At 44.8% G+C, this 27,733-nt stretch overlaps 1 protein-coding gene across 4 annotated transcripts in view; it reads right to left on the bottom strand.

Moving 5' to 3' along the window:
• PREX1 (phosphatidylinositol-3,4,5-trisphosphate dependent Rac exchange factor 1) overlaps positions 1–13,891 on the bottom strand; it is a 225,226-nt gene extending 211,335 nt beyond the window's left edge. For 2 of the 4 annotated variants that reach the window (XM_037915551.2, XM_043526726.1), the window contains exon 1: positions 13,288–13,698. In XM_037915551.2, coding sequence (XP_037771479.1) covers positions 13,288–13,440 — 153 coding nt within the window. In that variant the 5' untranslated portion in view covers positions 13,441–13,698. Of the gene's footprint in view, positions 1–13,287 lie in introns of all 4 variants that reach the window. The other 2 variants (XM_037915550.2, XM_037915549.2) reach the window with 2 other exon arrangements.
• Between the last annotated feature and the right edge of the window lie 13,842 nt (positions 13,892–27,733).

Genomic DNA, 27,733 nt, shown 5'->3' with positions numbered 1-27,733 from the left:
AACGGTTGTGACGGCTGCTGTAAGGCATCTGCCAAGAAAAAACTGAGCTCAGATAAAGAACCCAGCTCCCAGGATGAAGAGAAAAACCCAAGATGTCAGGAGGAGCAAGGAATTTCAGAAACTATCCTTGTTTTCAGTTCTCTTGTATTTTCTTCCAACTGCCTGAGGGGAAACAACAGGCAGGCACCAGAAATTCTTTATTTTTTAGCTGCTACTTTGACAGGCTTCACCTGTCACGCAGACTCATTTGGATGAGTACAGACTCACTTCACTGGGGAGCACTCTACTCCTTACAACAGGGGTGGCCAACCTGTGGCTCCGGACCCACATGCGGCTCTTCAGAAGTTAACATGTGGGTCCATGTATAGGCACCGACTCCGGGGCTGGAGCTACAGGCCCCAACTTTCCCATGTGCCGGGGGGTGCTCACTGCTCAACCCCTGGCTCTGCCGCCACTCCACTCCTCCCCTGAGCCTGCTATGCCCTTTCTCCTCCCCTCTCACTCCGAGCCTCCTGCACACCATGAAACAGCTGATCGGGAGGTGCGGGGAGGGATGGGGAGGCGCTGATCGGCTGCCGGTGGTTGGAAGGCACTGGGAGCAGGGGGGAGCTGATGGGGGGCTGCTGACGTTTTACTGTGGCTCTTCGGCAACGTACATTGGTAAATTCTGGCTCCTTCTCAGGCTCAGGTTGGCCACCCCTGCCTTAAAACGTCAAATGCTAGGTTTTGCAGATAGTACTGAGGGCAGGTGATGATGACCTTGAAAAGGGAACCCAACTTTTGCAGATGTGCTTTTCTGACCACATTTCACTGTGGCTGCAAATTCTCCCAGTTCAGGCGGAAATCTTCCTCCCCACTCTGGCCCCTTCATGCCAGATGGAAGGGCTGGAGCAGCATAAAAAGGTCTTAAAAGTCAGGGGACGATTCCTCCATTACAGGCTACAGCCCACAGTGCTGCACACATTCTGCACTCGGCGACAGCCCATAGGGCAGCCCCAGGAGGCTGCTGTAATATGGACAACCCCCAGACTAAGTTACACCAGGGCCCCTCCAACCTCTGGATCAGGAGAGAACAAAAGTGGCTTAAAGTTGCCTTAGCCCCTTCCCCCGGAGCTGTGAGATCTATGTTGTACCTAGCAGCACAACACAGACTCTCACCCTGTATGTCTAAGTACTGGAATGCTGCTGCAAACCAGACACTCACACATCTACAATGCTAGCACTGGCACAAGCAATAAACTGTCTTAAAATTGTAGGTGCAAAATCTGTGCCCACAAAAACAGAGTAGGCCTTTTAAAAACATGAGTGATTTGCTATGATAGCTATAAAAATTACAAAAAGAAAAGGAGGACTTGTGGCACCTTAGAGACTAACAAATTTATTTGAGCACAAGCTTTCGTGAGCTACAGCTTACTTCATGGGATGCATTCAGTGGAAAATACAGTGGGGAGATTTATATACATAGAGAACATGAAACAATGGGTGTTACCATACACACTGTAACGAGAGTGATCTCTTAAGGTGAGCTATTACCAGCAGGAGAGCGGGGTAGCGATAATCACGGTGGGCCATTTCCAGCAGTTGACAAGAACGTCTGAGGAACGGTGGGGGGTGGGGATAAACATGGGGAAATAGTTTTACTTCGTGTAATGACCCATCCACTCCCAGTCTCTATTCAAGCCTAAATTAATTGTATCCAGTTTTCAAATTAATTCCAATTCAGCAGTCTCTCGTTGGAGTCCGTTTTTGAAGTTTTTTTGTTGAAGAATTGCCACTTTTAGGTCTGTAATTGAGTGACCAGAGAGATTGAAATTACAGGATCACATAGCTCACCCAATATGCATCACCTCTGCTCATAGCACACAGCAACCGTAACCAGTTTAGGGCAGGAGATGAACAATAATAAGCACATTTGAAAGCATAGGAAAAATGTAATCCCTCTCGTTATCTATAGAAAGCAAAATATTCTTAATGGATAACAACCAGTTTCCCATCATGCAAAGCCAGGGATTGGATGTTCCCTGCCTTCAGCCATATAGGCAGAGGGTTCACTCAAATCATGTGCCAGGGAAGGGAGCCAGAAACATCTTCACTATTAGTGGTTTGTTTTATTTTTCTATCCACAGGTCCTTTCCTGTCAGAGCCCAGGGTCTCTGCCCCTCACTTGGGCTCACCCAGCTGCTGTGCTGCTTCTGAAAAGGAGATTCGTTGCAGAGGCACCAGAGTGGCTGGGAAACCATAGAACAATTCTCTGCTCCCTGCCCCCTTATAATGACACATGGTCAAACCACTGGCATCCTTGTAGCGAGGGGAAGGACTGAATGGCAAAAGGGCAGATTGCTGGTTACTGCAATTCAGGGGAGAGATAAATAATGGTCTTTGGGCACACAGCAGAACTATATTCAGCTGAGACACCTTGATCTGTTGAGGTGGCTAGCACAAGGACAGTGGGGTTGAGATAAACCACCACAAGGGTCATTCCTGCATTGGGCTGGAATGAACCAAGAACAAGAGAAATGATGGGTTAATCCCCACCAAACTAGCATGTCTGGTAGCGAACTGGTGACAAATGAGCTGTACACAACAATTAGTTCAGGGGTGTTTTTAGCATGCAATGGTCCCATGGGCTGTATGCAGCTCAGTAGAATTAGGGGTTCCAGTTCTCTTCCCTTGAGTCCTGTTCATGCAGGAAGGTGTGGTAGGGCAGGGTGAGTTGGGCACACCCCCTTGCATCACACTTGAGATGGCATCTCACTTGCAGGGCCTGCTCCGTTTGGTCACTCAGATTAACAGATGATGGCCTGGTCTTCAGAGGTGCTGAGCACCTATAGTTCACCTTGGCTTCAACTGGAGTTCTGGGTGCTTCGTGCTTCTACTAATCAGACCCTGAGTGAGCTCTTAGGGCTCCATCCATGTGCCATCTACTGTTTATAACAGCAAATAAAAAAAAGAAGAGAGTTTTCCAAGCTGCATTCTGTGAAATAACCCCCATCCCAGTTTAAATGTCCCTTTGGCTGACTTTTTGGTTCCTTATGGACCAATCCGCAGTCCCCAGTGCCATGAGCTGAGCAGTCTGAGATTAGTTCTGGGCAGATTATAGTGAACAGGATAGGATGTAGCTGGTCAAATCTATGCTCTGCGGTAGGCAGGGCTCTGCTATTCTATCCATCATGTCTATGCAGTAAAGGAGACTTTATTAGAAAGCAGTAATAATACATGGTAATTACACGGCTCCCTTCATCCAAGACATCTGCAGCACCTTTACTCCTCTTAATTAACAAAGTCTCAGAGCAGCCCACGAGGTCGGTATTATTCACCCCATTTTGCAGATGGAGACACCCTTACCAAGACCTCAGAACAAGTCATTAGCAGAATCAAAAAGAGAACCCTGGATTCCTGGTTCACAATCTCCTGTTCTAACCCTTTAGACCAGGGGCAGTCAGTAGGCAGACTGCGGGCCAAATCCGGACCCAGATGCTTTTGAACGGACTGCAAAATCTTTTTACTTATTTACTCATTATTATTATTATTATTGCTATTGCTGTATGAAAAATGTTTCTCTGGAGTCTGCACTTTGTCTATACCTTGACCAAGAAATTTGGATCTAGACAAAAAATAATTGACTACCTCTCCTTTAGACTATACGCTGTTGCCTTCCAATCTATGCTGTAGAAGGAGGGTGAGAGGAAGCTGCTTACTGGCACATCGAAACAAGTAAAAACTGTAGGGATCTCTCAGCTCCACAACACATAGAGAGCTCAGTGTCATTAGCGTCTACACAATTCAGCCTCTGGAGTACCATGCTCTGAACTACAAAAGATGAGTTCCACAGGAGGCACTGGAAACATCTGAAAGGCATGAAGATACCAAGGGAAAAAGCTAATCCCTGCCATTCTCTTTCTCCTCCCTTTCAGACATGCTAGTGCACACTTCGGAAGTACACCTCTTTTATCTTTGGTACCCCAATTCAGCAGGGGGGAGGGGAAGGGTTTACCCTATCCTTTTGCCTAATAACCCTTTCATCGCTGCTAGGACATTATGAGCCAGATCCTCAGCAGGAGAAAACTGCTGGAGCTCCACTGACTTCAGCTGAGCTACACTGATTTACATCAGCTAAGATACTGACTGAAGAAGAAACAGGGGTTTGCACTGGGGTTGGTTTGTCTGGTTTTAATTGCTTTTGTTTCATTCCCTACATTCAGGTTGCTTTCTGCAGTGGAAAATGCAAACTGCCTCCCATGGTTCGGCTGCTGCCTACAGATATTCTCTCTGCATACTCAGTGATCTGAGGGGATGTCTACCTCTAAAACACTACAGCAGCACAGCTGCAGTGCGTCAGTGTAGACACTCCCTACAGCAACAGGAGGGATTCTCCCATCGCTGTAGTTAATCCACCTCCCCAGCAGGTGGTAACTAGCATTGTCTACACCGGGGGTTAGGTCTGCACAGCTATGCCTGTCAGAGGTGTGGATTTCTCACGCCCCAAGTTTTCAGTGTAGACCAGCCCTGAATCTCTCCCTGATTCTCTGTCTGTTGGTTTAACTACATCAGTCATGGGGTGTGAAAAATCCACACCCCGAGCAGCATAACTGAGCTGACCTAAGTTCTCATGTAGACAATGCAAAATCGATGGAAGAATTCTTCCATCAACCTAGCTACCGTCTCTCAGGAAAGTGGATTATACTGTCTACAGTGTCTATAGTGAACCACTACAGTGGTCACCACTGTAGCATTTTAAGCCCTAGTCCTTAACAGTCAGTTTTGCTGGGAACTTACCCAGACTGGAAGGGAGGACTCTTCTGAGAAGGGAAATCTCTTTAACTAACAGAATGAAGTGTTGCCAACCCCAAATGTTCAAGCACCATGAGTCAGGCCCCTAAAAAAATCATGGGATTTAAGAAAGAATAATACACTTGGGAGTTTTTTTCTTTTGCCTTCTGGAAGGGGGCTATCGCTTCACATTTTCAAGCTTTTCTCCGCAACCTGGAGGGCTAGACACTTTTTTTTTTTAATGAAAGTGGAGATTCCCATGTATTTATACAGCTCCAGGAGCTGGAGCTTTAAAAACAATGCTGAATATGACTCACAAAAAAAACATAAGAGTTAGCAATATTGAGAATGGTAATGATTTTCGAAAGGAAAATAAATAAACCTGAGTGCCTCTCACACACAGTGTAGCAATACATAAGCACATGGCGCTGATCCCCAGAAACTAGAGGCCAGCAATGCTAATTTAGATCTTTTCCCAGTGAGTTCCTTTCCTCACTCCCTTCCGCTCCCCAGTTACTCCTTTAGCTGCCTCAGAGCAAAGAAACAACAGTTACCTAAACCACAGAGTACACTTTCCTGCAAGCAGAGCTTATCTGCATCTACTGAACCTGAAACAGGCGTAGAAAGGGCAGGACAGGAAACCATACCACACCTCTGAGACAAATGTCCTGTTTTCTTGACTCTGAACCCCAAAGCACTGATCCTGAATGCAAACAAGCTGGTGAAAATATGAAAAACACCTCTGCCTGTTACATCTCGAGATGGGTGGAGTGCAGAATTCAGAGATACCAGATCAATTACAATGCAAAGCAAACAGAAAATTCTGCAGGGTAGGGAACAAAAATATTTTGAGTCTGTAGGATGTGGGCTAATTTATGCGATGGCACATGTCGTAACATATCACGTTTACACAAATGATAAGATATGATAAGATGGAGAAAGACGTCTAGATTCTATCAAAAAAGATTATGTAATACTTTGATCTAAAAATAGGCCAGGTGCAAATACTTACCCTACATGAAACCTGCCTTAGATAGGGACAGTCTAAATTAAAAATTATTCTCATGCCACTGCAATACACACAACAGTTGCTCATAATGACCAGAAAGTATATTCTGTCAAATGTTACAAGTTAGTGATCTGACTTTACAAAGATGAAACATGGAGCCAGATTTTCATACAAGTTGGGCACAACTTAGCCATATATCCTTGCAATTTCCTGATTTCAGGCACAATTGTGGTAGTTAAAAGCATAAGTGAGGGCTCAATGTTCAGCAAAGTTCAAGGTGTGTACAGAAATGTGCATACAATAGGGTACCTACATTTGCAGTGGGAGATGGGGTTCATGTAGTTACCACAGTTCCACCTGGAGATCAGATGTTTACACCGGCAAACTGGCCGAATGAACATGTAAATAACGATGTCTAGCTAACTATTTGTGGGCAATATTTGGTTTGCTCTTGGAGTCATAGTAAATGAGCATGCATGGAATTGCAAATGCATTTCTAAGCCGGCTTTCAGGTCTCCCTTACCAAATATCTGGCCCTTCATAATTGCAATGCTGCAGCTTTGATTACGGATTTTTGGAAGTGAATATACAGAACTCTAACAAACACAGCTTTCTCGTTTTCTTTTAATTTGGTAGTGAATTTTAGTGCTGCTTTAAGATGGACAATGCTGGCAAATGAAGCATTATCTTTATCCACAGACTAGGCACAGCATGAACAATCAGTTGCACACATACAAAATGGGAAATGACTGCCTATTAAGGAGTACTGCAGAAAAGGATCTGGGGGTCATAGTGGATCACAAGCTACATATGAATCAACAGTGTAACACTGTTGCAAAAAAAGCAAACATCGTTCTGGGATGTATTAGCAGAAGTGTTGTAAGCAAGACATGAGACACTCTACTCTGTGCTGATTAGATCTCCACTGAAGTATTGTGTCCAGTTCTGGGTACCACATTTCAGGAAAGATGTGGACAAATTGGAGAATGTCCAGAGAAGAGCAATAAAAATGATTAAAGGTCTAGAAAATATGACCTATGAAGGAAGATTGAAAAAAATGAGTTTGTTTAATCTGGAAAAGAGAAGACTGAGAGGGGACATGATAACAATTTTCAAGTACATAAAAGGTTGTTGTTACAAGGAGGGAGAAAAATTGTTCTTCTTAACCTCTGAGGATAGGACAAGAAGCAAGGGACTTAAATTGCAGCAAGGGAGGTTTAGGTTGGACATTAGGAAAAGCTTTCTAACCCTCTGGATGGTTAAGCACTGGAACGAATTGTCTAGGGAGGTTGTGGAATCACCATCATTGGAGATTTTTAAGAGCAGGCTAGACAAACACCTGTCAGGGATGGTCTAGATAATACTTAGTCCTGCCACAAGTGCAGGGGATTGGACTAGATGAGGTCCCTTCCAGTCCTATGATTCTATGGGCAATAGCAGTGCCCAGCCAACATGCCTCAGCCTCAGAGACAATGGCCCATTCTAAATTATCTATTCCATTCTTGGCCTCTCTGGTGGGAATGCCAGCAAGGCTGCCATAGTGTCAACTGAGATGGTGGGTTTGGAATGTACCCAGCTGGGCAATGGATTGAGATTGTCATTGGATTTTCACACAAACCCTTGATCACAGCTTCTTATTTTGTCACACAGAGCAAAGGACCTCGAGAAGCCTTTCCAAATCACAGTGAAGAACGTTAAAATGGGTAGCAGTGATAGAACAAATTAATTAAATCTTTAGGTTCTGGAGACTCTGAAAATTCTTAGGGTTTACAATCTCAGCAGACACCCAGGATAAAATTCTCTCTCTGAAGCCCATCTTCTGCCATCAGTAACTTTCAGTAAAGTTCCATTAGCCTTTGACATGTTTTCCATTTTATCTCCTAGTTGGTCAATATTCCTTTAACTACATTGGCATCCTCAGATTTTCACCTTCTCCCTCACTGATCGTTTAAAGAGTGGTTGATGGAAACTTTTGATCCCATCTGCACCACAAATGGCTTCAATGAACTTATACTTGTGTAAGTAAAGTTAAGTTACTCATGCACGTAGGTATTTGCAAGGTAGGGTCCTGATCGTCTAATGCTTTACCCTTATGGCTACATCTACACTATGAACTAATGTGATTCCCAGCTTGTGTAGACATAATCATGCTAGCTCTCCTCTGAGCTAGCGCACTAAAAATAGCACAGTAGCCGGGATGGCATGGGTAGAAGAAGCATGGGACTAGCCCTACTGAGTACAAACCTGCCTGAACTCCATGGGTAGCTATGCAGCTTGGCTAGCCTTTGCTGCTGCTACCACCACCCAGGCTACCCCAGCTACACTACTCTTTCAGTGTGCTAGCCCTGGTGAGCGCTAGCACAAATATGTCTAGGCAAACTGGGAATCACACCTCTAGCTTGTAGTGCAGATGTAGCCTTACATAGCAGGATTCTTGTACATTGCAGTACCATGCCTGCTTAGGAGTAAGGAGCAGATAGGCAGATAAGAAAGGTGGTACAATGATACATATCCACATTCATGATAAAATCCGTTGCCATAGTTCATTAGTGGTGGATTGCCCAGAAGAAAACTTTGACTTTTTATTCGGGGTGGTAGCCCTTAGTTTAAGGAAATTATAGGCTTTGCAGGCTCAGAAGGATAGTTAAAAGGACATTAAAGGGGTGCTATTGATTTAGGATAGGTTGAAAATCTAGATATTGTTTTAAAAAATTGCTGGAATTAAAGTGAATAGGAGCATTTTTGTGAGAACTTGAAAAAAATGTGATAAGTCGCTGGTTTTATATAAATCTCCCCCTCCAGGATTCTGAAACATAACATAATGCTACCTTCTACAGGAGTTCCAGAAACAAGACAAGACAGGGACAAAACTGGCTAGAGACTCTTTTCATTGTCCAAAGCTCAATGAAATGCAAAAAGTTAACCAATGGCTAACTGGTGAAAAATTCATTAAATATTTTATATCTTGCCAAATTGAATAATCTTAGATTCTAAAGTATTATCAGTAACACAGGACATTGGCATTTCATGTATATGATTATTTTGGGCCATTTACTTTAAATATTAAATATATTTTATTTAGATACATAAATAGCTGAAGCTTGACAACTTAAATCAAATGCCCCTTTCAACGTACATCTTCTTATTCCCCAGGAGAAAAAAATGCAGGTTTTCTGTGGTGACTGTCACAGTTTTTGTTGGGAACCTAAAAGACGCTCCATTCTATAACTTCCTTGATGTCCACTTGACTGAGCCATGGAAGCAAAATAAAGGCCATAGAATCTTTCATACAAAACAAATAAAGGCTGGGCCTCTGTGTGTATAGGGACCCCCACTTAGCTTAGGGGGAAAAGGTCTCGAAGCACCAAAAAAACAAAAATCCTTTCCCTTTACTGCTACATGACCATATACAAGTCTTTCTAAAAGAGATAAAAATGCTCTTAGTTACTTTGATTTATTGGAAAATCCATAACATCAAATACCCATGAGATTCCTTTACATTACCAGGGAAGACAAGGAGGTTGCTGGTAGATGGCTGTGTCAACACTGTGAATAAACCCATAGAATTGTGTTGTTTGCTTTTTAAAACATTGTTTATTGAGAATACTAAATGAGAACTAGGGCTTGAATGGCGAACGTTTAACAGGGGGCACCGACTCCCTCTGCCTAACCTCCTTCTAGGCCCATCTGTGTTGTCTTTATTTAGGAAAAACTCCCACTGATAATTTTGCCTGAATAAAGATGGTAGGATTTAGCCCTCTTGTATTTATCAAACTAATATTTAATGTCATTAACCAAGAGAACTGTGCTCCCCCTGCCCTTGTGTCTCTCCTCTTAAGCACTGACGGGAACAAGTTGGCCTCAGACAAGGGAAATGAGTTTCTGTGGGTTTGCACAGTGAGAATACTGCACAGACTTTTGTTCCAATTGGGCCAATAACTTCTAATGCATATAGAAATCCACTTGATGGCAATAAAATTCGCAGCATCCAGTGAAGCCTAACATTTTCCTCAACAATACTTGAATGTTTACTGGGTACGTCCCTCAGAATGGGAGCAGTTTCTGCTCACTTTACACAGGGGTAAATGACTGGTCACACAAAGTGCCAGGCAGTGGAGGATCAGATCCACAGATGGGAAGTAGCAGTTCTTAAGCAATATTATCAAAGGGCCAAGAAAAAAAAGAAATAAAAAGTGGACCAAGGCATTTGTACTTGGGAGCATAGGGTCATCTCTTGTTTTTATTAGAGCCACAGAGCACAATCCTTGCCCGACAACCCCATGCAATCCCACTGACTCCACAGATCATATTATCCTAGATGTTAAAGATGGAAAAGACCGAATGGGTCACTCGTCCATCCCCTGGTAACCAGTGCAGATTGTTCCCTGCACTAGAGTCACAGTCACAGAGTTTAAGGCCAGAAGGGAACATCAGATCATCTAGTCTGACCTCTTGCATATCACAGGCCACTAAACACCTCCCACTCACCTCCACTCCAAGCCCCACAACCAGAATTAGAGTATTACAGCTCTTGTATTTTTAGAGCTTGTGCAGTCAAGTTTTGAAAGTACCAAGTCATGGAACTTCCACAACTTCCCTGGAGAGGATATTCCACAGCCTAATAGGATATTCATTCCTAATCATCCTCCTAATGTTTCACCCCATTACTCCTAGTTTTACCCTCATGCTCCACACTACATAATTCTTCTCCCTTATAGGTGCTCATACCATTCAAATATTTGTAGGGGGCTGCATGAGGGGTAGCCAGGGCAGAATCTGACCCATAAAAACTAGGCCCATGATTCAGGAAATCATCCTTACTCGGGATAGAACTTAAGCACTTAAACTCATGCTTAAAGTTAAGCACATGCTTAAGTGCTTTCCTGAATCAGGGCCTACAGGTGGAAAAGACCTGTTAGGTCATCCAATCCATCCTCCAGGCCTGGATTCAAATATCATTACTGCAACTCAAACTTTTCAGTGGGGTAAGATTCTATTGTAACAACCAAACCTCCCAAGATAATACCCAAGCCAATCAACACCCAGCAGCCTGTACGGCACAGAACGATGGTGAAAGACAGAGACTGCCTGCTGCTCTGTTCTGAAATGTGGAAATGAAATAAAGTGCCTTTGTCAGTGTTTTCCCCCTTCCATTACATAAGTCATAGTAATCACTACTGCTGTCCTGAAAACTAATGACAATAAATAAATTTGCTATTTTTTAAAAATAAATGAAAATCCCACTAATGAGACTGAATAGGCATTGGACTGTACATGTTGAAGCTAAAATACACTCAGCTGGATTGTGCCAGTGACTGACATTCCAGCCTGCAGATGACAAAATCGCAAATTCAGTACTTAGGACAGAGGAGTTTTTCTCTAAATGTTTTGTTATGTCTGGGGCTGGGGGCAGTTTTGCTACTTGTAGCATTTTAGAGAAGCTCATCAAACTGAAATCGAATTGTGTTTTTAAATGAAGCAAACTGACACTGTAATTGGGAGCTTTCAAAATGTACAGACTCTTCTTGTGTTCAACCACTTGTGAGAGAAAAGTAGGATTTAAGTAGGTACTAGCTCATAAAGCAACCACAGTCTTTTCATTTATCTTTTATGTTAGGCAATTTGCCACTTAGGAGATGCCGAAAAACCCTGCAGCCAAACTGATAAAAAAACAACAACGCCAAGCTTGACAAGCTTGCCAGAAAGGACAGCTGAGAAAGGGTTCAGAGTATAAGTCAGATGAGTCCAGGATTTAGAACCTGGCTAGCAATCCACCAGACAGAAAATTTCTGCCCTCTCCAATCTGTTAGAGGTCTCTGCAGGGATTCTTCCTCCAGCTTTGCATCTAGATCTACTGCAATCAGTGTATTTAGTCTCTCTCTCTCTTTGGTTATTTACATGAACCGATTAAACCCTTTAACTAAGTTACACAGGAGTGTGGTGGCATGCTGATGAATTCCAAGTCCAGATTTAAAAATTTTATTAAGATGATGTTAAAATAAAAAGAAAGCGGTACAGCGTAGAAGTTTCTGGTATCAGGGAATAACGTACACAGAAAGAAATGGAGCTTTTACTTCTGAACTTGTCGGTGGATAATTTCAGAGGAAGGGTGTAATTGCCCCTGCATGGACAGACACACCCTGCCCCACTCCTCTAGTTATGTTTAGCGTTACAGTAAAAACCAGGCAACAGGGGGAGAATTTCCATCTGGGTGTAATAGACAGTCACTTCTCAACAACAGCGAAAGGGACACGACTCATTTTTCTACAGGTCCCCGTCATTATCCTACAAGACACCAGACGTGAATCCCCCTCCCGCTCCACCCCAGGCTGGAGAGCAGCGCTCACAGATCCTGTGACTGTGGGCTACAGAAGGAGGCATTTAGATCACTTTGCGTTGAAGGGTTTTCTTAGTTTAAAAGAAAATTCTGCTGCTAATAGCAATGCTTTTCCGAAGCGCTCGCATGCCTCCCCCCTTCCCCCGCACCACACACACCCGCCCCCCACACGCCCCCTCACAAACACACACACACCTCGCCGCCCCCCACCAAACACATACACCACACACACACACCCGGCCCCACCACACACACACCTCGCCGCCCCCCACCACACACCCACACACACACACCCGGCCCCACCACACACACACCTCGCCGCCCCCCACCAAACACATACACCACACACACGCACCCGGCCCCGCCACACACACACCTCGCCGCCCCCCACCACACACCCACATACACACACCCGGCCCCACCACACACACACCTCGCCGCCCCCCACCACACACCCACACCCACACACCCGGCCCCACCACACACACACCTCGCCGCCCCCCACCACACACCCACACACACACACCCGGCCCCACCACACACACACCTCGCCGCCCCCCACCACACACCCACACACACACACCCGGCCCCACCACACACACACCTCGCCGCCCCCCACCACACACCCACACACACCCCCTTAACTGCGCAAGCCGCTCAAGTATTGTGAACGCGCCTCTGCGTAAACATCACGACCGGCATCCCGTAAAAAACACACCGGCAAAGCCGCAGCGTCCACTGGGCCAAGTGCCCCCCTATCCCGGGGACCCACTCGCCGCCTCGCTGCCCCCCCGGAGGCGAGTGCATACATCGTGGACGCCGCACAGCAGGGCTGCATAGGGGGCGCCCACCCACGTGCCCCATGGCAGACCCCAGCTTGGAACCACTGTGTCCTCCCAGCTGCCCCGCGCCGGTGCCTTGAGGACCGGACGCGCCGTGCGCTCCAGCTGCCCCGCGCCGGTGCCTTGGGGACCCCCAGGCCGGAGGCGCCGTGCGCTCCAGCTGCCCCGCGCCGGTGCCTTGGGGACCCCCAGGCCGGACGCGCCGTGCGCTCCAGCTGCCCCGCGCCGGTGCCTTGGGGACCCCCAGGCCGGACGCGCCGTGCGCTCCAGCTGCCCCGCGCCGGTGCCCATTGGAGACCGCGCCCCCCGCCCTGCACCCCAGCACTCACCGACTGCAGGAAGCGCAGGGTGCCCACATAGTCCCGCTCGGTGCCCAGGATCTCGCTGAGGACGCAGAGGCGGAGGCGCAGCTGGCGGTCGGAGTCCTTAGGGAAGCCGGAGGGGTCCGGGGCCGTGGGGCCCCCCGGTGGCTGCGCTTCCATGGTGCTGTCGCCTCCCTAGCCGGCTGCAAGTACTGGTGCCGCCTGCTCTTCCTGCTCCGTGGCCGGCTCAGGCTCCCTCCATCCCCGTGCGGTGCCTGGCGCTGCTGGGCACAGAGCCCCCAGTGCAGCCGCCCCGGGAAGGGGGCGCTCTGTCCGGCTACAAGGTCCGGCTGCCCGGGGGAGCTCGGCTCCGGGACATGGCGGGGACAGCGGCAGCAGCGCGCGGCGCGGGCAGCACTGAATGGAGCGGGGAACGGGAAGCCCCAGCGCCGAGGGAGGGAGGCGGGCGCAGGAGGGGAGAGGGAGGGGGCCTGAGCCCAGCTCCCGAGGCGAGGGCTGCACGCAGGAGGGGGGAGAGAGGGGGCAAGGCGCAGCCGGTGGTGCAAGTGCAGGGGAGAGGGAGACAGACACACAGAGACTGCAATTCACACAACCAGAGCCCCAGACAAGTCAGTATCCCCATAGATACACAGGGAGCGACGCACACTCACACAGACTAACCAGTACCTCCACAGAGACCTACAGCGAGACAAACACGCAAACAGAGAAATACACACAAATACACGGGGGCACACCGATGTACGCAGCTACAGAGAGAAATACTCATAGGTAAAGGAATGTGTTCGTGCTCAGAGAAATATACATACACACACCCGAGGAAATCTGTACCGACAAACACACGCCGAGATAAACACACACACAAAGAAATATACACACCGAGAGGACACAAATATGAAGAGAGGGATAAATATATGCACACACAGAGATTACAACAAAAATACACGCAGACAAGCAAATACAAACGCAGAAACACAAAAGGCAGCACTTAGAGTACACGTACACATACACATGCTTGAAGAGAGAGCTAATGCTGAGCTGACACGCTGATAGACACAACTACCCCCTCCCCATATATATATGTGTGTGTATATATATATGCAAACAGATAAACACATATACAAACATACACGCATGGAGAGATCATCCATTTAAAATTGTGACTTTTGGCGTGTTTGTGGTGTGGACACACACTTTTACCATCGCAGAGCACAGTACACAGGGGAAATACTTCTTAATGTGAACCAAACAAAATTTGACTCTTTAAAAAAAAACAGTTGGTCAGGTGATTGTATGTGCAGAGTGGAACTGGGCAGTTGAGCCAGGTCATACACAGCACACGCAAATGGGACACACCCTGAGCGGGTGCAAATTGGCATCATTCCCATTGACTTTAACGGAGTTATGTTGATTCAATGTCTCAAATGGCTATTGAACCATAACAAAACAGAGTAACAGCCAGGCATTCTCTGGGCTGCCCGTGTTAATACATATTTATTCCCCATTTAAAAATATTTCAACATCTCAAGGGACAAATTATGAAAGAATGAAGAAATGTTCATTTGATCTATTATTAATTATTAGTAGTAGTCGTATTATTTATTATTATTTATATTTATATTACCACCAGAAGAATGGAGGAAAACTTACTAGATACATATTTAGGATCCATCTAGCTTATCTACAGGTGAACCAAAATGGACATTACCTTCTCAATTTTAACAATAAGCTTTGTTCTTTCTAGAGCTCCTTTATTCTAATCTTTAGGAACATTTTCTGTTTAGCTGCAAAAAATGATGCCAATGAAAGAATGATGCCACACATTGTCATCCTGAGGTTGATTTAGGGTCCATATCATATTTCATGAAATAAAAAAAACATCTATTCAATAAAGATACAGTTGAAATTGGCAGCAGATTTCTGGTATAACGGAGAGATCTCTGTTGTTTTCATTCCTAGCTGGATGACAATGTCCATTGTAAAGAGGTGGGGATTGTTCAGGGAGAATATGTTGGTTTGAGAAGTTGCCTGCACAGTATGAAAACATTTGTTTTAGTTTAATATCAAACACACACATGCACAGATGCACACAACAGAAGGCCAAATCCTTAAATGCTGTAAGTCCCCTTGTGCCATCATGGTGCCACAAACGGATTTAAGGCTGTGCTAACAGCAAAGTAAATCCCCAAGCAAAGTAAAGTGAGCCCTAAGGACTACACCACCTGCTCATAGTCCACCACCATAGGGGCTGTCCCAGGAGGTTTGTCTAGAGTGCTTCTGTACTTGCTAATCCTGGACAGGTGTAATGGCTCCTACAGGGGCCTTTATGTCCAGTGTAAGTTAGAGCAGCCCTGCAACTTCTCTAACTTGTTCCAGCAGCCAATCTGACACATGGCTGTCCCCAGGACTGGAGAAGGCAGAAACGTGGCAAAAAGTCCGGTGTGTCCCATGCTTTTCCTCAGGTGTACGAGCTCTGGTGCAATTGAAAATGGAGCCCAGAGTGTGCATTAGAGTTAGCCAGGAAACTGAATTTTAATTCTGTTAAAATTTTCAAGTATTCAGACATATTTTTCATTCTGAATCATAACAAAAGGCCCAAAACTCAAAAATGTTTGCAACACTGAAACCCTACAATATTTCATTTTGGAAATGTAGTTTCGGAACAGCAACAGGGTAGGGGCACAGCTTTGGGGATTTTGAGCTCTCTTGGACCCCTCAGCTGCCTCCTGGTGGCCTGCAGTGGAGCCAGGGACCCTGGAAGCTGTGGCAGCTACTGGTTGAGAATGACATGATCCTTGATGTTTTCACCACAGCCCACCACTGAATAGCAGCCATGAAACTGTGGAGACTCTCATTGTCAAGTTAATAACAATCTGGTCTGTTTCATGACTGCTATTTAGTGTTTGGCAGTGGGGAAAGCCTTGTAAGTGCCAGCTCCCAAATGGAATGTTCCTGACTCAGAGGGCTGCCAAGGAACCAGGTGGGCAAGCTGGAAGGAAACCAGTCAGGTTCTATGGAACTCTGACCGGTGTCCACCAGAAGACCATTGAAAAAGAACTGTTTCCACAAATCATTTTGATTTTCACCAATTGGCAAATTCGTACCAAAAATGTTTTGTCAGGATTTTGCCAACCTGCTTTAGACTGTCTATAGGGAGACAGACAGACACACACGTTTTATGTCTTGATACACTGCGACACCACAATCTGCCTCCATAATAGTAATATTAAGAGACCAGGCTTTTCTGAAGTGCATCGCCCCCAAGTGTCAGTGCTCAAAGTGGAAAGAAAGATGGAGAGCTCCTGTAACTCTATAGGCAGGCCGTCTGAGAGAGGAGCAGTAGGGTAGATGGGAAAGCAAGGGAAGTACTGTAACACTGCAATACAGGTCTAAGCCATTGTGAAGAAGAGCACAGTAGGAGATGGGAGAACAGCTGCAGTGCAGGCCTGAATGTGGAGGTGTAGAGCAAGCACTGTAGAACGGATCTGATAAGACCCTCAAGTTAATTGCTCTTTTCTTCAAGTCTGATTTAATTTAACCTTATGTTTCTGTCTCAAAGTCACTGCGGCATTTATTTATTTATTTTCCTGTTGCATAAGTTAAATACTCTCAGATACTTTTTCTGTTCCAGGCAAATGACAGGACCCAGTCACTGATTCCTGACATAATTACAATCACATTGCTTCCCTCTGCTTCGTCTGCCTGGGAGCTCAAAATCCCCAAAGCTGCGCCCCCACCCTGTGGCTGAACCAGAAAGTTGGTAGCTTGAAAGTTGGTAGTTTGCCAATTTTTTCTCCTGTGTTCACCTCAAAAGTGAATTTCATTTCCCTTTAGCAAATGCTGATGCAGGAGAAAGTCATGCAATCGATGCAATGCTGTCTGAGTAATATTTAAACTACTATTTAATGTGGCTACCTTTTTTGTTGATGCTGCTGATGAACTACCCAGCTTCAAAGGCTTTCCTGATTTAGATGCTAACATGGGCAGCAGTGCTGTGACTGTGTCCTTACAAAGGTATTACAGTTGCTAAAGGGATGTTACCCGTGTCTGGAAAACTCAAAGTGCAAATAAAATGCTTTCATTCTGGAATTTTTAGTCACTTCTAGAGGATTTCTTATGAGATGTTCATGTTAAAGTTTTGGGAGAGAGTTACATTTCATATGGTTAGCTGCGCTGTAGGGACTGAATGGTTCACAGGGAAGGAATATGATCTACTCGTTAGAGCCAGTAATTGGGATTCAGGAGACCCGGATTGTGTTCCAGGCTAGCAAATTTGATGCCCATTTTTCACCACTGGTGCAACTGACAGGAATGGTGAAAGTCCTCGTGTAGCCATGATGGCCCAGGTGGTTTTACTGCTATGTCATGAAGGGATCTACACTGCTGGTACCACTGGTATCAACCAGATGACGACTGTCGGAGTTCAGTGAACAGATTGTGCCAGCATGTTCTGTCTATTGAGCCTCCATCAATTATCTCTACAAGTTATCGGGTACTTCAACTCCATCATGGCTTCCCTATTAGTCAAGGGACATACTTTTGCAAGGTGCATCTTAATCAACCGAGGAACATAATCAACTGATGTATTTAAAGTAGAGAAGGCCTGAGTTAGTCCTTTCATGCAAGTAGCATAGCTAGGCTGGTGATTTTTGAGCTGAAGATCCAGGGCTTTTTACTGACTGGTAATCTTAGTGTCTGTTTGTTTATGGATGTGGGCTCTTTACACAAGACTGGTTATTGGGTATCTTCTTCATCCTAACTGCTCATCTGAGTTGCAGCACCCCAAGAAGCCATATAGACCCAGAAGAGAACAGATAAAAGGAGTTTTAGTAAATCCAGAGGTGAAAGTAAGCTGGTACACCCCAGTATGGTGTACTGGCAAGGGCTTTCCCAGATGGCAATTTAAAGCCCTGGGGTAGCGATGGAGGGGCTCAAGCGGGGATTTAAAGGGCCCCGGAGCTCCAGCCGCCACTACCGCCCTAGCCCTTTAAATCCCTGCCGGCGCCCTGCTGCTGAAGCCCAAGGGTAGCAGCAGCGGGGCTCCGGAGGGGATTTAAAGGGCCCTGGGGCTCCAGCCCCCGCTACCGCCCCGAGGCCCTTTAAATTGCCGCCGGAGCCCCGCCACCGCTACTGCAGGGCTTGGGCAGCAGGGCTCAGGCGGGAATTTAAAGGGCTCAGGGCTCTGGCAGCCACTACCACAGCAAAGCCCCAGGCCCTTTAAAGCTCTGCCAGAGCCCAGAGCCCCGGGATAGCGGTAGCAGCCGGGAGCCCACAGGGCTCCTCAATGATTTAAAGGGCCCAGGGCTCCGCTGTGGTAGTGGCAGCTGGAGCCCTGGGCTCTTTAAATCGCCCCCGAATCTGGGGCTCCCAGCCGCCTCTGCAGCTGGTAGCTCAGGGGTGATTTAAAGGGCCTGGGGCTCCCAGCCACCACTACCGCAGCTGGAGCCCCGGGCCCTTTAAATCAAGATTTAAAGGGCCCGGGGATTTAAGGCCCTGTCTCTTCTGGTTGAGGCTACGCCCCCTACTCAGGACTCCGGGGTACTGGTAAGTCCTTTAACTTACTTTCACCCCTGAGTAAATCACCCCAAATATGGAAGAGATAATGACTGAGGCCCAGTAATCCCATTACCGCTTGGCAAAGCACTTAAGCATACGCTTAACTTCAAATAGTGAGTAGTCCTATTGTCTTCCACGGGTACTTAAAACTAAATCATACACTTAAGTGCTTTGCTGAATTGGGACCTGAGAAGAAAAAGTAAGATGTCTTTTTGATAACTTTTTTTTCCAAATAAAAAGTTTTAACATCTTCAAAACATTGGGGGATCATTTTTCTTTTTTTATATTTTCTAAAAAGATTTTCATTAGTCTTTGTACAGAACTTTAATTTTGGTTGGGTGAAGGTTTTTTTAATTTCTATTTTCTCCTAGCAAATCTATATTCCTTTATAAAACGTGTCTTCCTTTGCTCTTAAAACAGTGCATTTACTTTAGAATCCTCATGATCCTTGCTTTAGACTGGAAATTTTATAGCTTGCCAGCATGGAATTTCATTTTAAAAGGGAAAATTTGTAGTTTGTCAGTAGGAATTTTCATCTTTAAAGGGACACTGTGTGTTACCAGGATGGTGTCTCAACTAAAAATTCAGTTGTTTTTGGCCTGTTTTCTGTTTCTTTATTTAAAAAATGAAAATTTTGTTGCTTGACACAATTGCTGTTTAATTTTAAAAGACAATTTCATTGCCAACATGTTTTTCCAACCAAAGATTGACAAGACAACCTGAAAGAAAATGCAACTGGCCACTTTGTAAAACATCCACCATGTCAAGGATTATCACTGGGTCAGAGTATTAGATGCCATGAAATTCCCTGTTTTTCATAAAGATTCAATTAATTTGCAGTAGATTGTAAGATGTTTGGAGCTGTCTTTTTGTTATAGGTTTGTACAGTGTGTACCACAATGGCACAATGGAATTAAGGGCCCTAGGTGCTACCACAGTATGAATGACAAATAATAGTAATAATCCATTGTATGTCTATGTCCTTATTGGCCCTAGTCCACAACCAGGGTAAAGTTCTACTGTTGTAGAATGTTATGCAGTAAGGGCCTCATCCAGCACACACTGAAGTCAATGGAAAGGCTCCCACAGACTTCAATGAGGTTTGGATTGGAGTCCAGATGCTGAGGAATAAGTATTAGGTGATATTCGGGGAACTTGTTGTGTTTATCCATAGTGGACTCATCCTTTAGACTTATGAAGGAAGTAGGTACTTCAAGAGACAACCAGAGCCCATAAGCTGTCTACCTGCCTCTCTCTGCTTCTTTCTCTCTGTTTAACAGACTTGGATTATCCAATTTTGGGAGAATGTCTGTTCAGCAGAATCAGAATGACTCCTTGAAAGTCTTCCCAAAAGCACACTATTCTGTAGTGTTGCCTGCTGTTCTAAAGTCCATTGAACCCAATAGGATTCTTTCCACTGACTTCGGTGGACTTTTGATCAGGCCCCTATTCCTGGCTGAGCAAAAATTCACCACTTGGTGGTTTGGGGATGAGGGCAGATGTTCACTACATTACCTATCTGTCATGACCCATAATCCATTCACACATTGCATATGTGATTTATATGAAGCAATCCCCTACATTTGTTTATGTATTTATTTATTTATTGTGGTGCCAAATAAACACGAGCCTCACGTGCCTTGACTTATGAAAATGTTTATGCAGCTTTTCAGTGGACTTGACTGCATCACAGGTTTGCAGTTTATTGAATCTCTCTGTGGTTGAAAGTATCCGGACAAGTGAAGAAAGTTTAGGAGACAGCATGAGAATAGGAGCAATATAACTGTGCATTTCTTTGTAATGGGGCTGTGTGTTTGGGGGGGGGGGGGGAGGGTTCTCCCCTGTGTCATGACTGGTGCTATTTTGTGTGTGTGTCTGTGTCAGAAAAGCAGCTAAATAGTGTCTACCTGTATTTTACTATATAAGATGGCTTTGCAGATTCTCGTTGTGAATATGGGCCACACGAAATCTTCATCTGGACACTGTTGACTTTAACATGTATTTGCCTAAAGCCAGCCTATGTTACAGTGTCACTCATTCTTGAACTGAGGTGCACAGTACTTACACATTGGACCAGTAGATCTTCAAGGGTCCATATATTCCAGTGGGGACCACTCCACAGATGATGTTCAACAGTGCTAGGTCCCTGATTAAGGATTACTTCCTTAGCAGTTTTCAGCAGCACCAATTGACCCATACCGACTATAAATACTTTGCTGGTATGGTCTGCTGTTAGAAACCTTTTAACAAAGACATAGTTGATGGTTCTAGCCCGATGAGGCTTCCCTCTGATGGTGAAATAAGAGAAATAGGGGGCTAGAATCTGACCCCCACACTGATATAGATCAAGAGTAAACCCACTGAAGTTAATGGAATTACACTAGTATAAAACCACCAAAAGTGAGATGAGACTCCAGCTAGAGAGGCTTTTGTCTGGTGGAATGTTGCAAATGTTTATAAATTCTGAGTCATGTTACAGTAGTACACTGTTCAAAGAATATTAGATAAGTAGCATATATCAGTCAAAGACAGTTATAATTTGGACTGTGGCCCACCCTTTAAACATTTCTGTTGGGCTTAGGTACGGCAACAGTTGTAATATGTAAAAATGTCAAAGAGAAGCAGCAGGAGAGCCATGTTCTAGGTGCTTCATTAGCTAGGCAAAGTGAGGTCTTCAAACTAAATTCACTTGGTCATTTGGATTTAAGGCATCACCGTACCAACTGTAACCTAGTTTTTTGGTCTTTCATTTCCTCCGTTTATTTATTTGTTTTCCTTTTTAGGACAAATTGTGTTGCCATCATTTTGTTTTACACTGAATTCTGCTGAAATTCTTTCCCTTCCATAATACACATTATAATGGTTCCCCTTGTTGGTCTTATCTGGTGACATTATTTTCTTAATTTAAATATTTTGGCTACTTTCAATCTTCTTTCTTTTCTTCAAAGTCTTCCTGTTGGCATCTGACAATATGGCACATGTTGCCTGAATAGCAAATACTTTTTAAAATTAAACATTATTTTTAGATTGAATTAATCAGAAAAGCTTCTAAATTATGTAACCTTTAAAAATCTGTATTTTTTTATATTGGGGCATGGCATAGCAAGGCACTATATATATTAAGAAGCATGAACAATCTACACTGATCCTTAACAAAAACCTCAACTGATTGACAACTTGTGTACAAGGTTTCTTCCTAGTGAGACTTGAAACAGATGAGATGTTAAAATCAGGGTTGGTAACGGAAGCCCTTGTGCAACTTTAATAATGGCATTACTGACCTAATGGAAGAGGCATAATTATACCATCTTCCATGCACTTTGGTATAACATGCACCCCTATACAGTGCACACCACTTAAAAGAAATAGGAAATGAAAACAGATTTCTCACATATACGGCCAAATTCAGTAAACAAATGTGGTCTAAATCCAGAATATCTCCTTCAAAGTCAGTGGATTTACACCCGTATCAGTGAGAAGAGAATTCTGCCTAATATACTTTTTCTTTACTTACCTAAAAATAACACTTTGCCCCTAACAGTTCATTACATTTTAGGATTTTCAGGGCATAAGAAGTCTGATAAAAGGCTAACTGGTAGGTAGAGTGGGCAAATTCACTGAGTCAAAGATGCCCAGTTTCTGCTCTTCATTACATTGGTGTAAATTCAGAGTAATTCCACTGAAGATAATGGAGTTACTCCAGATTTTCACAAGTATAACAGAGATCAGAATCTGGCCCACATATAGTTGACATGAATCTTCTTAAATTTACCTCTGTGTAATTCACAGCCAATTCATTGACTTCAGTGGAGTCATTCCTGATTTATTCCCTGGTAAGCAGCTCATAATCAGGCCATTCTCAGGCCTTTGTGTCCTACAAATGAATTCTCTACAACCAAGATAAATTGTGTTAGTTTTCAATGAGCTTTGCAGAAATCATTTCTCGAGTTCTCACTCTCCAGGAACCATAGCTGACAACAGAGCATTTGCATTTCCTTTTTCAGCATCAGCATAAAAAATTCCTTGCAAAGAAAATGTTTTCAAGTTCCTAGACTGCAAAATGAATTTGAACAAATATAGAGAGCAAAAAACCAGACTTGCTGGTTAGGACTGGATAAAAAAAATCTCTCAGTCTAGAATAAAAATAGCTTGCACCTTTCACATGAGGATCATCAAACACTTAATTAATTTAGACTCACAACATTCTGCAAGGGAGATAAGTGTTATCATGCCCATTTTAAAGATGCGGGAACTGAGGCACAAAGAGATGACGTGACTTGTTCAAGGCCACACAATAAGTCAGGAGTAGAATTCTTGAGTACTGACCCTCAGTCCCCTCCTTTAACCAACAGATCCCACTCAAAGAGGATCTGTTGCCAAAGAGCTTCCCATTGTGGCCACCCCCTGTTCAACTCAATTGGTGGCAGCACTTATGTAGACAGGATCCCAAGCTGCTACTCGTATTTTAACCACCCTGATGTCCAGACTTTTTCTGAGCATGATAATGACACGGTAGTTAAAACACTGACTGCTGCTTGGCGCACAAGCTGGTGCTACCACCAGTGCATTAGGGGACAAGTTCTAGTGTCAACACAACCTTATGTCAGAGGGGCTTCAGCACTTCAGGATTTGAGATAAGTAGCATTTCAATGTGTCTCTTAGCTGTACAGAACATTATGTAAAATGCTACATTACAAGTTGGTTTAGCAAAGGACTGATGCACCCGCACTGTACATCTGCATGTGGGTGTAGCTGACTGGGCTGTAGGTGGTCAAGCCTACTGGTTGAAACAAGAGTTTGTCCTACTGGTAAGAGCTGGTCCAAGATGGGCAGAGTCCAGGAGGGTCAGAAGCCAAATGCCAAAGCCAGAGGGTCAACCACCATCATAGGCCTGAGACAGACAGGGATCGAAGCCAGAACTCAGAAGCTGTAGGGTAACAGGGCCCTAGGCAGAGCAGGAGCATGGCTGGAATAGAACAAGAGCAGGGACTGGAACAATGGCAAGCACAGCCGTGGGTATGGTATACAGTGAGCAGCCACTAATCTGCTGTGGGGGCCAGGCGTATAAGCAGGACTGCTAAACCAGCAGTCAATCAGGGGCTGTGGCTACTCCATCAGTTGCAAGGCAGTGTAGAGGGGTCATTTGTTGCCTAGCAAGAAAGTCAGTCATGGAGCAGGCCAGCAGGTGGTCCTAGCTGGTATGACTCTGACCGCCCCTGCTCCTTTTGGGGTCACATTCTAGGAATCTTTGGGCCTGGTTTCTCAGGGTAGGCCTGGTAGAAGGCATGGAGGAGGTCCGGGGCATGGACATGTTCCACAAGTTCTCGAGACTGCTCCTCTGGACCACATTGCCTCCCAATCAATCAGATACTGGAGTCTTCCCTGGACTCGGCCAGAATCCAGAGTCTGCTGGACCACATATTCCTCTTGACACAGGGGGAGGAGTAGTGCAGCATGGGAAGGGATTCTCAACTAAAGGTTTCAGGAGGGAAATGTGGAACACGTGGTGTATCTTAGGGATTGTGGCAGCTCCAGTTGAAAGGTTATTGGGTTAAGTTGTTCCATGATCACAAATGGCCCTAAGTACTTCTGCTCCAGCTTTGCAGACAGATGGGAGCATCCATCTGAGCGGACAACCAAATTTTATCCCCTGCGGCAGGATTTGGGGCCCTGCCATGAAGTTGGAGGTTGGCTAATGGTGTCTATTGGTGTGGTGCTTGTACGCTGTCTTAGCCTCTTTTAACTGGTGCCTGAGTTCTTGATGTATTTGGTGGATGTGGATGGCGAGGTCAGCAATGGTGGGTACTGGAGAGTTGAAGGGGATTTTGGGTGATACCAAGGGTGGAACCCATAATTCACAAAGACAAGGGTCTGGTGGGTCAGGATGTGTTTGGAGTAGTAATAGACAAATGAGTGTCAGCCAGTTCTCCTGGTGGCAATTTAGAAAGCAGTGCAAGTACGGCTCCAGGACCCGAATGACCCTCTCTGCTTGATCATTGATGCTAGAATGGTAAGCAGTTGAGGTCTGAACTCCAATACCTAATCAGTGCAAATATTCCCACCAGAAGCAGGAGATGGTCTGGGACTCCCAGTTGGATATTATGCTTCTGGGCAACCCACGAAGACAAAAGGTGTTGTCTTCAAAGAGATGCACTGCCTTGGCACTTACAACTCACTCTCTGGCCATCATACACTCAGGGCAAAACTCTCTTCTGAGCTACCATTGCTCCAACTGGACTGTGGGGAATGATTAGGGGCACAGCAAAAAGAGGAGCCAGCACTGGTTTAGGAAACCTCAGAACGGACCACTATGACCTCTAAACTTGTCTGGGAGTGGCACCTTCAACTCCCTTCAGAGACTGGGATGCCAGTGAAACCACCTAGGCTTGTAGAGCCACATTCTGTGCCTGCGGGGTGGATGCCTGCGCCTGCAAGTCCTGTTACAGCCCCCGTCAGTTCCACAAGGAACAAATTGGCCTGAGTGGGGTCATGCCAGTGAGGTGGGCCCCTAGCCTTTGTATTGGGCTGCTCAAACTCGAGCCGACCAGACTGTGGGCAGCCAGGCCTAGTGGCTGAAATGAGAGTCTGGTCTGCTGGTTAGAGTGGGGTCCAGGATGGGCAGAGTCCAGGAACAAATCGAGAGTCAGTACTGGAGGAACAGAAGCTGAATGTGAGAGCCAGAGGGTCAATCCATGTTGTAATCCAGAGGCAGAGCTGGGGATTGAAGCCAGAGGTCAAAAGCCAGAGGGGAACAACCCTGGAACAGAGGAGGAGTAGTGACTAGAAGCAGACTGGGACAGGGACTGGAACAGAAAAGGAGCAAGGACTGGAAGCAGAGACTGGAACAAGGGCAAGTGCAGCTGCAGGCGTGATTAAAAGTTTCTAGAATCTAGTTCCTAAAAATATGTTTCTTGTCTTTGTAATCTCTCATTATATACTTCTCTGCCATGTCTTGTCCTTCTTGCACCAGATTCAGCCCATTTGTTGTATGTTCCCCTCCTTTTGCTCTTCCCTAATTAACAGCTTCTTATGTAAAACTCATCATATTCCAAAAAGGGCATGATTGGATTTTTATGATGCTCTTTCCTGGCATAATAGTTTTGATGATGTGATGAAGAGCTCTCCTTGGGCCCTTGAACTCAAGGATTTTGGGTTTAATCGGAAGGCCTTGCTCAGTTCAATGTGTTGTGTTTTTTAAACCGGTTTAGTGCAAAAAGCACTTTCACATAAAAGAAACCACAGATTTTATCTCTGCCTTAATTTATGTAGCATTATATGATACCATGTGTTGGACTTAGGGTGACCAGACAGCAAGTGTGAAAAATTGGGATGGGTGGTGGAGGTTAATAGGTGCCTATATAAGACAAAGCCCCAAATATCGGGACTGTCCCTGTAAAATTGGGACATCTGGTCACCCTAGTTGGACTTGACCCTTCTCCTGTTAAAGTCAATGGTCAAAACCCCTTTTGGTTTGAATGACATCAGGGTCAGGTCATTACTATCTGAAGCATAATAATGAGAGCTGAGGAAACAACATTCAAGATGCCTGAAACAGGAGGATTTTTGTATCTCATCGCTAGGGTGACCAGATAGCAACTGTGAAAAAACGGGACAGGGGGTGAGGGGTAATAGGTGCCTATATAAGAAAAAGTCCCCAAAAATGGGACTGTCCCTATAAAAACAGGACATCTGGTCACCCTACTCATTGCAGATTTGAAATTGGTCCCATTCTCATGAAATGATCCCATTAAAAGGGGTCCTTTTCCAAGTACAACTGTTTTTTTCCTTCGGAATCATTTTATAAACACACCATTTCATAAGTTTTGCTGCCAAATTAACATTTCTTGTGAAATTTCATGAAGTTTTTGGAGGAACAAGAGAAGTATAACAAAAATTGCAAGAAATTTTGCAAAAACTATTGTGAAATATTTTTGTCCAGACCTGTAAAACAGCTAAGCAAAAAGGCCACTCTTGCATGTTTTAATTTTTAAGTAAATGAAGCTATAATGAGCAGTAGCGATTGTGGTTATTTTTGTTTGTAAATAGCTCCCTTGTAGCTTTTTTTCCACTGGTCGATTCATTTTACTAGAAACCCCTTTTCCTTGGTGTCAGCATGACCAATGAAGATGTTGCATATATAATTATGAAGCTACCTCTAAACTCTGCAGTTTCTTTAAATAGAACCAGAAAAACCAATTCTCACTGATAGAATAGAGAATTAGAGATCAGACAAATATTGTTTTAGTAGATAAATAAAACACACTCTCCATCTTTCTCTTGTAGGGTTATGTGACATGTATTTGATATCAGGAACTGCCTCTTTGTCTAAAAGTTCAGAAGTAGACTGGGCCTACAAAATACTAAATCAGCAGAAGTTGCACTACCTTGCCACTTACAATTCACTCTCTGACAATCGTACATTCAGGGCAAAACTCTCTTCTGAGTTATCACAGTGCAAATCCTTTGGCATCAGTTACACTGATGTAACTGAGAGATGAATTTAACCCCGAAGACGTAACTTACACCACGGAGTTCAGCCCAGAGAGTCCCACTGGAGTTAAAGCTACTTATATCAGGACAGAATCTGAGCTAAGATCTCAAAGGGTAGGAGTAGAGAGACATCCTGGGAAAATGTCATACAGCTTCAACAAAATACTAATCAACTAAAGAAGTCACACTAGGTAAAGTCAGAGACAGGGAATGATACATTTTCTGCCTGATTGATATCACTATGGCATGATTTATCTTTTCTCTTGCAAATTTCCCGCAAAAAGGTTAAAAGTTGATGAAGTACAAACCACCGATAAACTGACAGTATCACTCATGTACTTTCAACTGAATCTCACTGCAAATGCCAGACAAGTCATAACACGAAACCCCTGGCAGTAAATTAAACACG

Source organism: Chelonia mydas, chromosome 13, assembly GCF_015237465.2.
Source record: "Chelonia mydas isolate rCheMyd1 chromosome 13, rCheMyd1.pri.v2, whole genome shotgun sequence".
NCBI classification, from domain to species: Eukaryota; Metazoa; Chordata; order Testudines; family Cheloniidae; genus Chelonia; species Chelonia mydas.
Note: the sequence above shows the minus strand (reverse complement) of the source record. Positions and strands in the feature narration are given on the sequence as shown.